The 15138-nt window shown below is 36.4% G+C and overlaps 1 protein-coding gene across 2 annotated transcripts in view; it reads right to left on the reverse strand.

Moving 5' to 3' along the window:
• Positions 1-5478: 5478 nt before the first annotated feature.
• usp43b (ubiquitin specific peptidase 43b) overlaps positions 5479-15138 on the reverse strand; it is a 91365-nt gene continuing 81705 nt past the window's right edge. Inside the window, exons 14-15 of one of the 2 annotated variants that reach the window (XM_051102896.1) lie at positions 14618-14776; positions 5479-12244 (exon numbers count right to left, since the gene is read on the reverse strand). In XM_051102896.1, coding sequence (XP_050958853.1) covers positions 11199-12244; positions 14618-14776 — 1205 coding nt within the window. In that variant the 3' untranslated portion in view covers positions 5479-11198. The remainder of the gene's footprint in view (positions 12245-14617; positions 14777-15138) is intronic. The other variant, XM_051102897.1, reaches the window with a different exon arrangement.

Consider the following 15138-nt stretch of genomic DNA (forward strand, 5'->3'; position numbering starts at 1 on the left):
AATACAATTTAAAAACAGAACAGGCCAGAACAAAAAATAAAATTGAAAACTGAAACATGCAATCATGTTTAAAACGGAACAATCATTTGTGAATAGCAGTTTTGTTGAGTAACCATAGGGCATTAGTAGTGTGAGTTAAGTGATTTTACAAAGATGGGACATAATCTGTTTATTACGCAGGAAGTATTATGAAGATAACAACATTTGGGTGCTTCCAGTGCGGAGAAGCTGGAGAAGCTGATGAGTTGCTGGGATACGTCGGATGAGATTCCAACTCTCCTGACTCTTGAGTGAAATCGTCCTAATGGCACTGTAGGGAGGCTGCATATTTATGATGAGGTCTTATGATGCTCTGTTTACTACCCCTTCATGATAAATGTCATGCATTATTAATGCATCAAACCTAGTTCCACAGAGTCATAAAAAACAGCATGAAATCAATGGTTTGGGAATGAGACCACAACAGTGCTTTGAGTTAAAAACAAGTCAAAATAGTGATCAGACATTTTCCAAATGGGCATGATTTCAGTGTTTTTGTGCATTTCCTCTTACATAAAGTGCTTCAGTAATGATAGATTTTGTAGGCCAACCCAGTTTAGCTTAAAAGCCTGAACTAAGGTCTGCTAAAATGCACATTTCTAGATTTTGGTTTACAAAAATACAACATCCCTGCTGCACTCTGATCTGGTCTATTCTAAAATTGCTCTTCTATCATTATGTTATTCTCTCAGGTGATTGGTGACTGCAGGACATCAGTAACATCAAACATCATTCATGTGTGAGTAAATATTATTGATCTCAGGACTGATGCAGCGGCTAACAGCATCATATTTCATTTGAGAGGAATAGAATACAGTGCATTGACTGCTTGTTGTGTAACCATACGCAATATGTAATACCAAGGAACATCTATGAAACATTTCAAGCAAGCTTATAATCAGGTATCAAATGATGAGAGGAGGAAATAAATGGGACACATTGAAATAAAACGGTCCAACAGCTGGGTGTTAATCCTGTGTCAGGGCTAAATGACTCATGCTGAGAGGAGGAGGAAACGTCTGATTCAATATCTTGTTATAAAAGCCCAGAAAACGACGGGTTACGTGAACATGCGGTAATAAGAACACACCTTCGATTTCATCTGTGAGGAACTGCTGAAATTCTCAGAACCATCAAGAGGAATGGAATCATTAAAAAGAAAATAAAAAAAAGAAAGAAGTAGGTCTGTGTTTGGTCTAATTTTCATGATTGGAGGAGAGGAACATAAGGAGATTAACCTCATTTATTTCACTCAGTCATGCAATTCAGTGTCTCAGAGACTGCAGGACAATAGTGAATAATCAAATCCAAATCACGCTGTTCTTACATTTGCTCGTTAAATTCTGATACAGCTCTTGTCTTGTCTTATAATTATGTAAGTGTTTGCAGCCTCTAGTGATGGTTTTCTTGTTTTTAAGTGGAAAGAAGGGTGAAACATGTATGATTAGGACATTGTTATGTATATTATGTAGAAAATTAAATTCTGTATGTGAACTTTTGTCTCATGGTGGATAATTAAAATGTTTTGTACAACCTGGTTCTTGATCAGCAACATGACCAGCTAAGGACCAGCATAAACCAGCAAAGGACCAGCTTTTTTACTGTTTTTGTCACGGAATGTAGTTTTAGAAAGTGAGAATGTACTTGTTTGTAGGACAAAAATGCAGTTTGTTAATAAAGATAACGTCTATTTGAAAATAGTGGTTAAACATGAGATATAATTAATTTTGGGTAAATCTAACGGATAGTCTTTGGTCTCATTAAACTATTATTTGTTCCAGAGCGAATAAATCATACAAAATCTCATCATGTTTATGTAAATTCAATGCTGTATATCAGAATGCTGTCTTTGACTGAATTGCCTAGCAACTTTCATGATGGCTTTTGTTGTTGTTTATTAAATATTATTATTCAATAAATAAAATTTTATATAAAAACAGTAGTACTTAAAAGTGTTTAGTATTTTTTAAAAAAATGATGTTTGTGTTTGTGATGGTGATTTTAGTTACATTGTTCCACCATTAGGTGGTTTTTCATTTCAACAACAGCTTGACGCAGCTAACAAAGCGCAGTCTTCAGAAATCACCCTTGACAGATGAAAGGAAAGTAACATTACGACAAAGATAACACTTTCCTCAGTGGACATTCAAACTAATGTTTTATAATGAATGTGCTCTATCAGATGCAGGTAATCACGATCACTCAGTCCATCTCTCTCATAATACTTTACTTAACATTATAAAGTGAGCTTTTAATACAGTAATAATACAATAGGCTTTCAGTGAAGCTTAATGAACTCAATGCTCCCTCGTTACTAGGTGTAAAGTGACGTTTTCGAATGGACCTTTCTCACATTTCCGGGTTTCTCGTAGTGGAAGTCATCACAGTTGCCTAAAATTCGAGAGTAGTGAATGGGAGAGTACCACAAATATATTTTTTTGCATTCCCATTTGCTCAAATAGCAAAAGAAAAACTACACAATAGTGTTTTCACGACTTTCACTCGAAGGAAAAAATTGAAAGAGACTGATATCGGCAGTCAGAAGAGAGATCAATGTCAAATTTACGGTTCCTCCCATAGACGCTGCATTAGAAACACACTCGCTCGCATATTAACTAGTTTTTTTGTAACTTGATAAAAAGGTGATATAATACAAAGTATAGTGTTATAAATGTACATTCATATTTTTAAAAATCAAAATAAAAAAAAAACTTTAAAGGATTTATGATGACGATGACCGTTGAAAAGCGTCATCACAGGCTTGTGAAAAGGGTCCATTAGAAACGGAGGCTTGGGCTGTGGCGGAAGGAAGTAGTTCTGCACAAAAAACGGTTTTTAAAGACACTCTGTTGTTCTTTCTTATGCATTTTCACACTCGTGCCGTTGTATAAACGCAATATCACTCTTGTAGACGTGAGATATGGCTGTCTATCGGCACGCTGTGATTACCTATGGCTGAAGCAGTGCCGATATACAGCCATATCTCACCTGATATTGCTCATTTATATCACATATTTGCAGTGTTGGGAAGGTTACTTTGGAAATGTAATAGGTTACAGATTACAAGTTACTTAAAATGTTATAAGTAGTGTAACTTTTCAATTACTTTATTAATTTAACTTATTACTTTTAATTACTTTTTGATTACTTTTCTAAATTTCTAATATTTTCAACTGTTAATCATTTTGAAACATTTAAACCAGGCAGAGTTAACCGTACAGTAGCACTCAACACTGATTACTGTTACACTTTTTTTGTATAAAAATGTATCACTTGAATTAAGATTATAAGTAAGGGATAATATACATCTTTATTTTGCAATAACAACTGGCTGGATGTACATTATCTCACTTGATTACACAGCTGCTTGATAGATTATTTAGATGTTTCGTGTCAAAATTATTAGACACGAAACGCTGATCTGAGTTGAAATATTTGAGCGCAAAGCTTCCATGAAGAAAAGTTCAAACTAGACATTTTAGTTACACAACATTTCACCACATAAATAATTAAGTAGTAGTACTAGTTTGTTAGTTATTTTATAATCCATTACAGTGTACAAAAAAAAAGGCAGCAGCTGCGTTTGTATGAAACAATAGAGCAAGTCCACGATACCAGGGTGACAGAATTAAGAAATTGTCCACATAATATTGAATTAAGCTTTAATATTTTATTAGCTAACCAAACGCAAAGTTTCCACCAAGAAAAAATATGACTTAAGTTGCCCCAAATGAGCCTGAGCTGTGTAATAATTAAATTTAAAGCACAGCCACCACAAATTCAGACTTCTTTCTTTTTTTTTTTTTACATATTTTTTTGGGCTTTTTATGCCTTTTATTGTGATAGGACAGTAGAGAGATGACAGGAAAGAGCTGGGAGGAGAGAGGGGAGCGGGATCGGGACCTCGAGATGGGATTCGAACTCAGGTACCGTGAGCGCAGTTGCGCTGTATGTCATAACAAGATCATAACATAAATAACATCATAACAAGAAATAGTTTAATAGCTATGATACTGGGTTTGAAATCAAATGTTTGTATAGTTATGACAGAAAACACTAGCATCTAACCAATGCCTTGGAAAAAACAATCTTAAAAAATAAAGTTTATGCATAAACCCAAATAGGAAATAAAACAGTTATCGAATAAGCATGTGTCCTATTCTGTGTCCTAAACTCCTGAAAAAAACAGGTGTCTCATTTTAGAGCAGTCAATGCAATTTATGAAAGAAGTCAATCTGTAAGTGGAGGTGGGTGTGTGAAAAAATTCAGATGTAATCCCCTTTGTAATCACTGGCATTTTTCATAAGTAACTGTAATTTAATTACATATTTTTTCTCAGTAACTGTAACTAATTACAATTACATTTATTTTGTAATTGAATTACGTAATTCCGTTACATGTAACTAGTTACTCCCCAACACTGCATATTTGTGTTATATATTTACTGTTTGCGTATCATTTTCACTTTCAAATTAAAAGTTTTTGTTAACACTTTACAATGAGATTCCATTTTTGTACATTAGTTAACCTTGTTTATTTAACATAAACAATGAACAATAATTAAATAAATAGTTCACCCAAAAATGAAAATCCTGTCATTGATTACTCACTCCCATGTCGTTCCAAACCTGTAAGACCTTTGTTCATCTTTGGAACACAAATTAAGATATTTTTGTTGAAATTCGAGAGTTTTCTGACCCTGCATAATTCACTCAAAAATTAAAATTTGCCAAAAATGTACTCACCCTCAGGCCATCCAAGATATAGATCAGTTTGTTTCTTCATTGGGTTAGATTTGTAGAAAATTCAGTATCACATCACTTGCTCTCCAATGGATCCTCTGCAGTAAATGGGTGCCGTCAGAATGCATGTTTATAGGATACAAATCCATCACGACAAATAATTATTTCCAGCACTGTTTAGAAGCAAAAACACAAATATATTGGTGTATTTTGATGCAAGATGACAACAGGGGATGGAGTTTTTCACTGGAGGAAGCAAAATGGATTGTTATGGATTGGTATTTTACTCAGAAGTGACTGTTTAAAGTGGATGGATTTGTTTAGGCACGCATTCAGTGCAGAAGATTTGTGCATTGTGAGCAAAAGATGTAATGGTAAATTTCTTCAAATCAGTTCCAATGAAGAAATTAACTCATCTACTTCTTGATTACATTTTAAGCAAAATTTCATTTTTGGGGGGTGGGCTATTCCTTTATCTAATGTTAATGCATGGTAAAGTGTTAACAAACAAATAAAAAAAAAAAAAAAAAGAGAATTAAAGTATGACTCATCTGTGTATTATTGCAGTATCACAAATGTAATACAAAAAAGCATAATTATAAATTGACAAAACAAACCTGGACATAAAGGAGGGGAAAACAGCTGCTCTGAGTTTTGCAATCATCTAAAGTACAATAATGCAGCTCACAATAGCACATACGTAGGCCACAATGCTTTATTTGCATCTGCAATATAGCTGCCATCTCTGTAACAACAAAAATCAATCAAAGTCATATTCACAGCGTACAGTGGTATTGACAAATAGACTATACTGCGTCATATCAAAGCCATGTTAGGAATGACAATCTCAGAGGCAGCGAAAAGATTTATTGATTGAGGTGCATGAGTTTAACACATTAAAACGTGTTTAGAAAACATGTGCTTAAAGGATAAAACCAGTTGCAATGCGTTAGCACAAAGTTTTTAAGTCTGTATTGACTTGCTTGTTTTCTGGCTACCTAACAAGCATCTCAGCATAATTTTATTAATACATCCAATTAAAAATGTGCAGTACAAAAGCTTGGTGTAAAAAACATAATTCTCTCAGGAGCAGATGAGAATACATTTCCACAGTAATCATTACATCCAACAACATTTATCTTAATACATAGCTTTTTAAGTATTACATAAGCATGGATCTTCAGGTTTAGTGCATTAGTGATAACACAGGGAGTCTAATTTCAGGTGAATGGTTCACATAAAACATTATCATATTCAGATTGAGCAGTGATATGAGAGCACATCACTCCAGAGATCAGGAAAGTGCACTGGGATTATAATTTAATGAATTGTTTAACGTGAGTGGCATAACAGAGTTAAGTAATATTACACGTCTTCCTTGCCAGTTTGACTCTCTGTCACATGGCAGGGACTTCTGTTACAGTGACTGAGTGATATTCATATTAAAAGGGGACATCGGATGCAAATTTTGCACGTTATTGTGTCTTAGCTGTACAATGATAAAAATCCATTCACTCCTTTTTTTAATCTCTCCAAAACCTAGACTTTCTTAATTATCAAGCTGTTTTTATTTTCTAAACAGTATGATGTCATATTGCTCAAGCCTCGTCCACGACCGCTGACGGACTGTCCTGTATTAACATATTCGTTTGAGCAGCTGTCTCATAAGCACTGCAGGTGCTTTGTAGATGAATGTAAAAGTGCACATAAGAGTCTTTACTTTCTACTGAAATCAGAAGCACACATTGGATTAGTTTTGTTGTTGATGGTACTGTGCCATCGAATACACAAAAAACAGAGGAGGGGGCGGAGTGAATAGAGCTCATTATCATTTAAAGAGACATGCACTGAAACGTGTCGCTGTGAACAGAGCTGATTTTGGCAAGGTAAAAACGGAGTTGTTTTAAATGACCACTGAGGAATTTTAACCAAAGTATGTTGGAAACATTTCACGAAGACCCTAAAGAATCATACCAACTTGTGGAAAACGGGCATCCGATATCCCCTTTAAACTTACAATAAATAAAATAAAAGCATCATGTCATCATCATATCAATAAACATCAGTGGTGATTAATATTTAAGAAAAAGGAAAAAAAAAAAAGCATCTGTGGCCATCTGTATCATATTGTTGTGGCTAAAATGTACTGTTTGCTAAGCTGGTTTCTTACTGTCCCAAGTAAAAAGCCTCACCTTATAGTCTCAAATATTTTGGGCTCTGTTTGGCCTTCAGTGCAAGTCTGTGGCATTTATTTTCCAGTTTTATCAAATTCGTAAGTCCAGCTGCTTGAAGGGAACTGTGGGTATTAAGACTTTCATGGCTTAATATAACATAAAGATGTCTTTTACTGAAATATGTTGTAGAAAACCCATGAAAGATTTAGGTTATTCAAAAAAATCCACATAATTTTATACATATTTTGGACTATGGGGGGCGCCATTATGATGTGAAAAGGTTGCACTTGGTAAGCTGGTCAGCTACAACTCAAAACACATAAATAGCATGTTAATTGGCATGTTTACATCCTACCAGGACGGCATCGTGTTTCTTGTCTCTGCCATTTGTAAGCTGTTTCAGTAACTGTAGGCTACTAAAAGCCTCAAAGAACTCAGGGCTAAAGTGAAGAGAACAAAGACGCGGGTCTTTAGGAAGTTTTTCTCCTCTTCTTATCGCTAGGAAAGCAGTGAAGACTTGCATCGCTTCTCTTGTTGCCCTTCGACTAAAAAATTACAACCAAAGCTGCACAATGTGGCTTTGAATTTTCCAAGTTGTGCAATAAAATAGCAATAGGTAGTGACAGTAGATCACTGAGTGCAACCATTTCATGTCATAATGGCGCCCCTTATAGTCTAAAATATGAATAAAACCATTCCAATTTTTTAAATAACCTAAGTCTTTCATGGGTTTTCTGCTACATATTTCAGCATGAAACATAATTTACATTATTTTAAGCCATACAAGTCTTAATACCCAGGGTTCCCTTTAAAAAGTCAACCAGGAGTGTGTTTCCCAAAAGCATCATTTCCCAACTATGGTCGCAGGTTGAGTTGTTACCAACATAGTTTAACGTTTCGCTGTTTCCTGAATTAAAATTTCCTAACATAAGAATATGACACGCATCGTTATCACAACTTTTCAGACAGCTGCTTTCTCTGATATTTATTTTGTAATGTTATTCTTTACTATTTCAGTGCTTTATTTTATTTTGCTAAACAATACTGTGTTTCAATTTACCTTCACTTCATGAGAATATTTATTTGGAAAACGCCAAAGATATTGCTACTTTCCGACCTCAGCTTCTCAATCCTTGAAGATCCATGTTGAAGATATTGCTGCTTTCCAACATCGGCATCTTGATCATTTTTGCAATTATATGCTAGATCTCCAGCGTAAACACGCTGATAAAACTCGACACAAGCATTCTCTATGTCTGATTGTACTCGCATAGTCCGTTCCTATCAGAAAACAAACAAATCACTCCAGCAGTGAACAAGGTGCACGTTGATGTGAAACAGTGAGTGTTTTTTGGGATATTATGGGAGTGAATAAATGTTGGTGCCGTCTGTGGATTTATTTCAACTGAGGTGAGGTGTGCGCATGTATATTTATAAGTAAAAAAAAAAATCCGTCGCTCTCCTGAGATTATTACAGAAAGGCACTTGCATAAACAGTTCCACTAAACGCGTAAAGCAGACTTCAGTTCTGACATTTAAGCAGATCCTACTGTATCATTACAGCTAATTCCAGCCACTAGCGTGTGATGCTACATATTCGCGGGTATAAATGGGGATTTAAGAACAGGCTTTGATATATGTAAGTTAAATATTGCTTATACCAACAATAGAAAGTTATATTACAGAAAGTCATGGGAAACACAAGCTCTGATCCAAAACCTAGTGAGCCGCCTCACTGCTTACACCCGATATAGGCTCTATCTTCTGAGGCAGCATCCTGACTGAATTAGAATCTCATAAGAGGCTCTATATGCAGAAGCTGTCATACAAATAGGAAGTCTGCAATCATTTCTAATATAGATGACATGAGAGGAACTTACATTAGTTTATATTGAAGTGTTTCTTCCACTTCAGCCTTTTTATGTCCCAGTGGAGTTTCAACTGTTAGCTTTGTTTTTTGTTATATGACAGTCACAATAAAACAGACTTTTTTGCAATTGTTCTACTGTCTTTTACAGTATGTCTATAGATACTGTGTGAAAATACAGTTTAGGTCAAAAGTTTACATACTGTACACCTTTCAGAATCAGCAAAATGTTAATTATTTTACCAAAATAAGAGGGATAATATAAAATGCATATTATTTTTTATTTAGTACTGACCTGAATAAGATATTTCACGTAAAAGACATTTACATATAGTCCACAGGAGAAAATAATAGTAATAAAAATGACCCAGTTCAAAAGTTTACATACGCTTGATTCTTAATACGGTGTTGTTACATGAATGATCCACACAAAAATTCTACAAATTCTTTAATTTTTCAGCATTTTTGTGTATTTGAACCCTTTCCAACAATGACTGTATGATTTTGAGATCCATCTTTTCACATTGAGGACAACTGAGGGACAACTATTACAGAAGATTAAAAGGTCACTGATGCTCCAGAGGGAAAAACGGGGGGTGAAAACTTTTAGAATTTGAAGATCAGGGTAAATGTAACTTATTTTGTCTTCTGGGAAATATGTAAGTATCTTCTGTAGCTTCTGAAGGGCAGTACTAAATGACAAAAATATGATATTTAGGCAAAAAAAGAAAAATGTACACATGATCATTCTGTTCAAAAGTATTCACACCCCATCTCTCTGAATGCATAATTTTTCCTTCTGGAGCATCAATGAGTGTTTGAATCTTCTGTAATAGTTGCATATGAGTCACTCAGTTGTTCTCAGTGTGAAAAGATGGATCTTAAAATCATACAGTCATTGTTGGAAAGGGTTCAAGAAAAAAAAATACTGAAAAACCAAAGACTTTGTGCGAACTGAAAGATTTTTCTGAAGAACAGCAGGCAGTTTAACTGTTCAGGACAAACAAGGGACTCATGAACAACTATCACTAAGCAAAAAAACACAGCTGTGGGTCATTCAGGTAACAACGTGGTATTAAGAATCAAGTGTATGTAAACTTTTAAACGGGGTAAATTTTATGAATTCAACTAATATTTTCTCTTGCAAACTATGTGTAAATTTATTTTATATGAAATAACTATTAAGATCAGTACTAAAAAAAAAAATCACATGCATTTTGTATGATCCCTTTTGTTTTGGTAAAATAATTAACATTTTGCAGATTCTGCAAGGTGTATGTAAACTTTTGACCTGTATATCAGTTTTTCAAAAGTTACGACTGTCCCACAGTTGTTGTGTCATTTCCACAACATCACATCACATAAAAATTTGTGTTCTTGGTTACTAAGAAGATAACAGTGTCAGTGAATTGCTTGAGGTGAAATGAGACAAAACAAGGTAAAAATCACTTTCCAATCCTAATCAAGCTGTAATTTTATCAAATTATCCAAAAAGTGTGAAATATTTCATGTGTTCTGTGTTTATATATAATACATAAAATGCTAGCTGCAAATTTAGGCTCAGCAAAACAGTCTGTAATTTTATTCCAAATGTCAAAATGTCCTTCCCAGAATGTCATTATACATCAGATGTGCTGAAAATGACAGTATGGTGGAAATTCATTTCATTTTTCAGACAAAAAGAGACAGAGTTATTTTCTAAAAGTCCACGGGGTCAAAAGTGCACATAGTTGAAGAATGATCATTTAATACCGTTCGACTGTTTGGGGTGAATACGATTTTTTGTTATTGTTATTATAAAGAACGCTTTTATTCAGTAAGGATGCATTAAATGTATCAAAAGTGACAGTGAAGACATTTATAATGTCGTGAAACTTCTATTTAAAGAATCCTAAAAAAAAGGTCATGGTTTCTGCAAGAATATTAAGCAGCACAACTGTTTTCAGTTGTTTTGATGAGAAATGCTTCATGAGCAACAAATCAACACATTAAAATGAATCCTGAAGGCGTATTTAATCTTACCAACCCCAAACTTTTGAACAACTGTCTATACAGTAATTTTCAATTATTTTTAACTTTTTTTAAACACTTTCATTATTAAATAATTTTATATGCATTTTTATAAATAATTCTCTTGGATTTGTGCTCTGAATTTGTTGCAATGCATCACTGGATTGCAATCTCTTTAACGTCTACCTGCTGCCTGCTAAACGAGGCGTTTTAATCCTCTTCAACCAGGCTTTGTGTTGGAAATGTGCATAAAATGCTTTGCAATGCTCACTAGGTTTTGGAAAAGAGCAATAGTATGTAATATTTAAATGTTGTCATCTGCATAAAACATATATACAAACACTATTTCCCACAGTGAAGATTAAATCAGAAGCAGGACTCAGGTACAGGTCTCTGCCTGCCCAGTGAAGTGCTGTTGTATCTGATTCTCTGTAGTGTTGCATAGGAGGATTTATCAACCGCAGGTCCTTTATGGGGGGCCGGTACCAATGGACCATTTCTTTGGAGAGACAACGTCCTTTTCAAAGTCATATCTAGCCTGCTCTGAATATTGGATGAGCTGTGGGCACGTTTTATATCAGCTGTGGTCGAACAATCCTGGATTTCTCTGCTGTTAACCACTTTACTGGTACTCTTGTGAGCAGTGCCAGTTTTCCTCACCTCAGTGCCTTTTCCATTTAGAGTCCCGTTGGATTGAGACAGTTTGATCAAGCTCTTGCTTGAAAGCGTTTTCCCGTGAACCACATCCTTATCTTGCAATTGGGCAGTGCTGATGGCGGCCCCGTCTTTCCCCCTGCTTTCCCCCGTGGCTGTTTGCGTCTGGCTGGGATGAGTCCTGCTAGTCACAGCCGGCTTGTTTCGTAGGCGTTTTAACGTGGAGTCTCTGGAATGAGATGCACTGTTGCTAGCACCATTGGGAAGCGCAGTAGGAGAACCTTGAAGCAACTTAATGGCTTGAGTCCTTTCGTGCTCCTGCTTGCTTTTTGAACTGTTTTTGGCTGATGAGCTGTCGGATTTGATGCCGTTGAGGTCAGACGCTGGTCTGCTCTGGCCTTCGGGGAGTCTGGGCGAATCTGGACCTTGATAGCTACTTCGCTCCACAATACTGCTACAGCTCGGGGAACTTAGAGAATCGTCCTCGCGAAGCTGGGCTTTGACCTGTGAAGGACTGGCCACAATACTTACTATGGGCTCCTTGGTGCATCGAGGTCGCCGGCCGGACTCAAGGTACTCCACCAGCTCGTCGTTTCCGGTTTGTGGAGCGACGCTGGAGGGTTTTCTGCGGTCCTTGGAAGCAAATGACCAGCGCAGTGGAAGAACTTTCCCTGGGCCCGTCTTGGATTTGGAGGGATAGCGCATACTCATACTGTGGCCCCGAACGCCTCGTACAAATGGCGGCGGCTCAACTGCATCTAAAAGCAGAAAATCGGGACTGTAAAGGGATAGTTCACGCAAAAAGAAAATTCTGTCATTAATTGCACACCCTCGTGGCGTTCTGAACATGTAAGAACTTTGTTCATCTTCGGAACACAAATTAAGATATTTCTGATGAAATCTGAGAGCTTTCTGACTCTGCATAGACAGCAACGGTATTACCACATTCATGGCGCAGAAAAGTAGTAAGGACATAAAACAGTCCATTTGACATCAGTTTGAAGCTAAAAGAATACCTTTTGTATCCAAAGAAAATGAAAATAATGACTTCATTCAGCAGTTGATGTCACATGGACTATTTTAATGATGTTCATACTACCTTTCAGGACCATGAACGTGTCAGTTGTGTTGTTGTCTATGCAGGGTCAGAAAACTCAGATTTTATCAAAAATAAAAATAAAAAAATAAACATTTAAAAATAACATTTCTCCACAGCTCATTGCCATTTTGGGCCGCTCGCATTACATACAACTTATTTTATACAAAGTCTTAGCTTTCAAATTAATTTTAATTCAAATTTTATTGCTAAATTCAAACAATAAATGTTGTTTTGTTGTAAATATTGTAAAATCATAAATATATGTATTATAATAAATGCGTTAAATTTTCTGGTAGCACTTGTAGGTTCCCATTAGTTAACTTGGTAACACCTTGTCAATGAAGATGTTCACATCTTTCTTTCTTCAGCCGATAAGAAATTATGTTTTTGAGGAAAACAATTCAGGATTTTTCTCGATATAGTGGACTTCAATGGTGTCTGTGAGTTTGAACTTCCAAAATGCAGTTTAAATGCAGCTTCAAAGGGCTCTAAATGATCCCAGTCGAGGAAGAAGGGTCTTATCTAGCAAAACGATCTGTCATTTTCTAAACAAATTGACAATTTATATACTTTTTAACCTCAAATGCTCATCTTGTCTAGCTCTGCACGATCTCTGTGTAATCCGGTTCAGTACAGTAAGGGTATGTCAAAAAACTCCCATCTCATTTTCTCCCCCAACTTCAAAATCATCCTATGTTGCTGCAGAAGTACCGACCCGGTGTTTACAAAGTGAACATGCAAAGAAGATCAAACGCCCTTTACAAAAAAATTGAGTTTTTCGACAAACCCTGACTGTCTTTGTCATGAATCCTGTCTGGTCTGCCTGCCACCAGAGGTCGCTTGTGCATCTCACTGACATTTCACACTACACAGACTGTTGCACCACTCCCGGACTTCGTTTCCCATCATCCTTTGCGCTGATTACACGCACACACCTGTACCCACTCAGACTCTCTATATAAGCCTCGGTCTTCCTCCTGCATTTTGCTGAGTATTGGATTGGATTGTGGATTGTATTGTGTTTGCTGCGTTTAGCACTCTCCTAGTGTTACCAACCTTTACAGAGCCATTTCCTAGTTTCCTGTGTTTTTGTATTCTCGTTGTGTCCGTTTCGCTGCCTGCCCTGTGGATATCTCGCACGTTTATTGGATTACCCTTTTGCCCAGCCCCCTGGATTACGTTCGCTGTTGATCGACCCTCGCCTGTGTCATGGGCTACTCTTGTGTCCTGTCCTAATATACCTGTTTGCTATTGTTCGACCCTGCCAGTTTATGACCACGTCTCTGTCTTGATCAAATAAAGCTTTGCATTTGGATTCGCCCGCTTCATGTCTTCTTCGCTCCGTTACAGAGCTCCAGAACACACAGAGTTCACGCAGAGCTAGACAAGACAAGCATTTGAGGTTGAAAAGTATAAATTGTAAATTATTTTAGAAAAGTTAATATCCAGTTCAGTGTTAATAAATGAAACCTTATTGTTTGTAAGTTTACGTTTTCATCAACCTGTTAGTGATTATGTGTATTTGAATAAAAAAAAGCAGAAAAATGTTCGCAATCAAAAACAAGTTACGGCAGTCACAATTTATTTTATTTGATCTTAAAACATAATTATTTCATTAGAAAGACAGAGGCTTTCCTTTTTCCATTCCGTGCACAAACGACTCAAGTCAAAATGATTTAAAATCATGAAGCAGGTCACATGCGACTTCCATCAGTTGTAAAACAGAAACTAATTATTGTTTTATCAGAGTGCTGCAGCTGTGACGTCAAAACCCGGAAGACTAATTTGCCACTGGTTCCCTCGAGATTGTCCTATAGGTTTGTTTAGGTTTCGTTTTTTTCAGTTAATGAGTAAAGCAAGACCTGTGGTAAATACAAATGCCACTTGGATATTTCTATTAAGGGAATCTTGAGGGAACTCTTGATGAATTGGTCTGGGTTTTGACGTCACAGCGGCAGTAAAATGATTAGTTTCTAGTTTACAATTGACTGAAGTCATGGAAGTAGTAGATACACAGCGAGAATGTACTGACCGTTGTCTTCATTTTTAGTTTTATGGACGATAGGAATGGGTGGTGTTTGGGGCTCAGGTGCTGAAGATGAAATAGACAGCTTGCTGGTTGAATTTGAGATTCGGTTATCTGCGTTCAGCCGGATGAGCCAGTGCACTGATGTAGAGGGGCTGGAGGAACCTGTAGGTCAAAAGTAGCTTACTTAGTCAAATTTGCTCCACTGATGCAAGTCAAAACACCATTGGGTTTTTCTGATAACAGACTCAAATGCACATGGTAGCTGAATGCTGGCTATTTTGAAATAAGTAAGCTTATTTCATGCTTTGATGGTAAAGTATTTTGCACCAAAGTGCATGCAAATACCAGCAACCTGTTCTGACTTTGCTTTAGCCTTTGTATCTGGGAGGCTCGTCTCCATTAAACACTCATGAAGATGAGATGGAATAGATCCAAACAAGTATTACGGTACGCATACAAATGATCGCACGCTGCTAGTCGACAGCTGGCGCAACAGCCTTACGAAACAGACCTGAGTTACAGAC

The sequence above is a fragment of the Labeo rohita genome, chromosome 3 (assembly GCF_022985175.1).
Source record: "Labeo rohita strain BAU-BD-2019 chromosome 3, IGBB_LRoh.1.0, whole genome shotgun sequence".
NCBI classification, from domain to species: domain Eukaryota; kingdom Metazoa; phylum Chordata; class Actinopteri; order Cypriniformes; family Cyprinidae; genus Labeo; species Labeo rohita.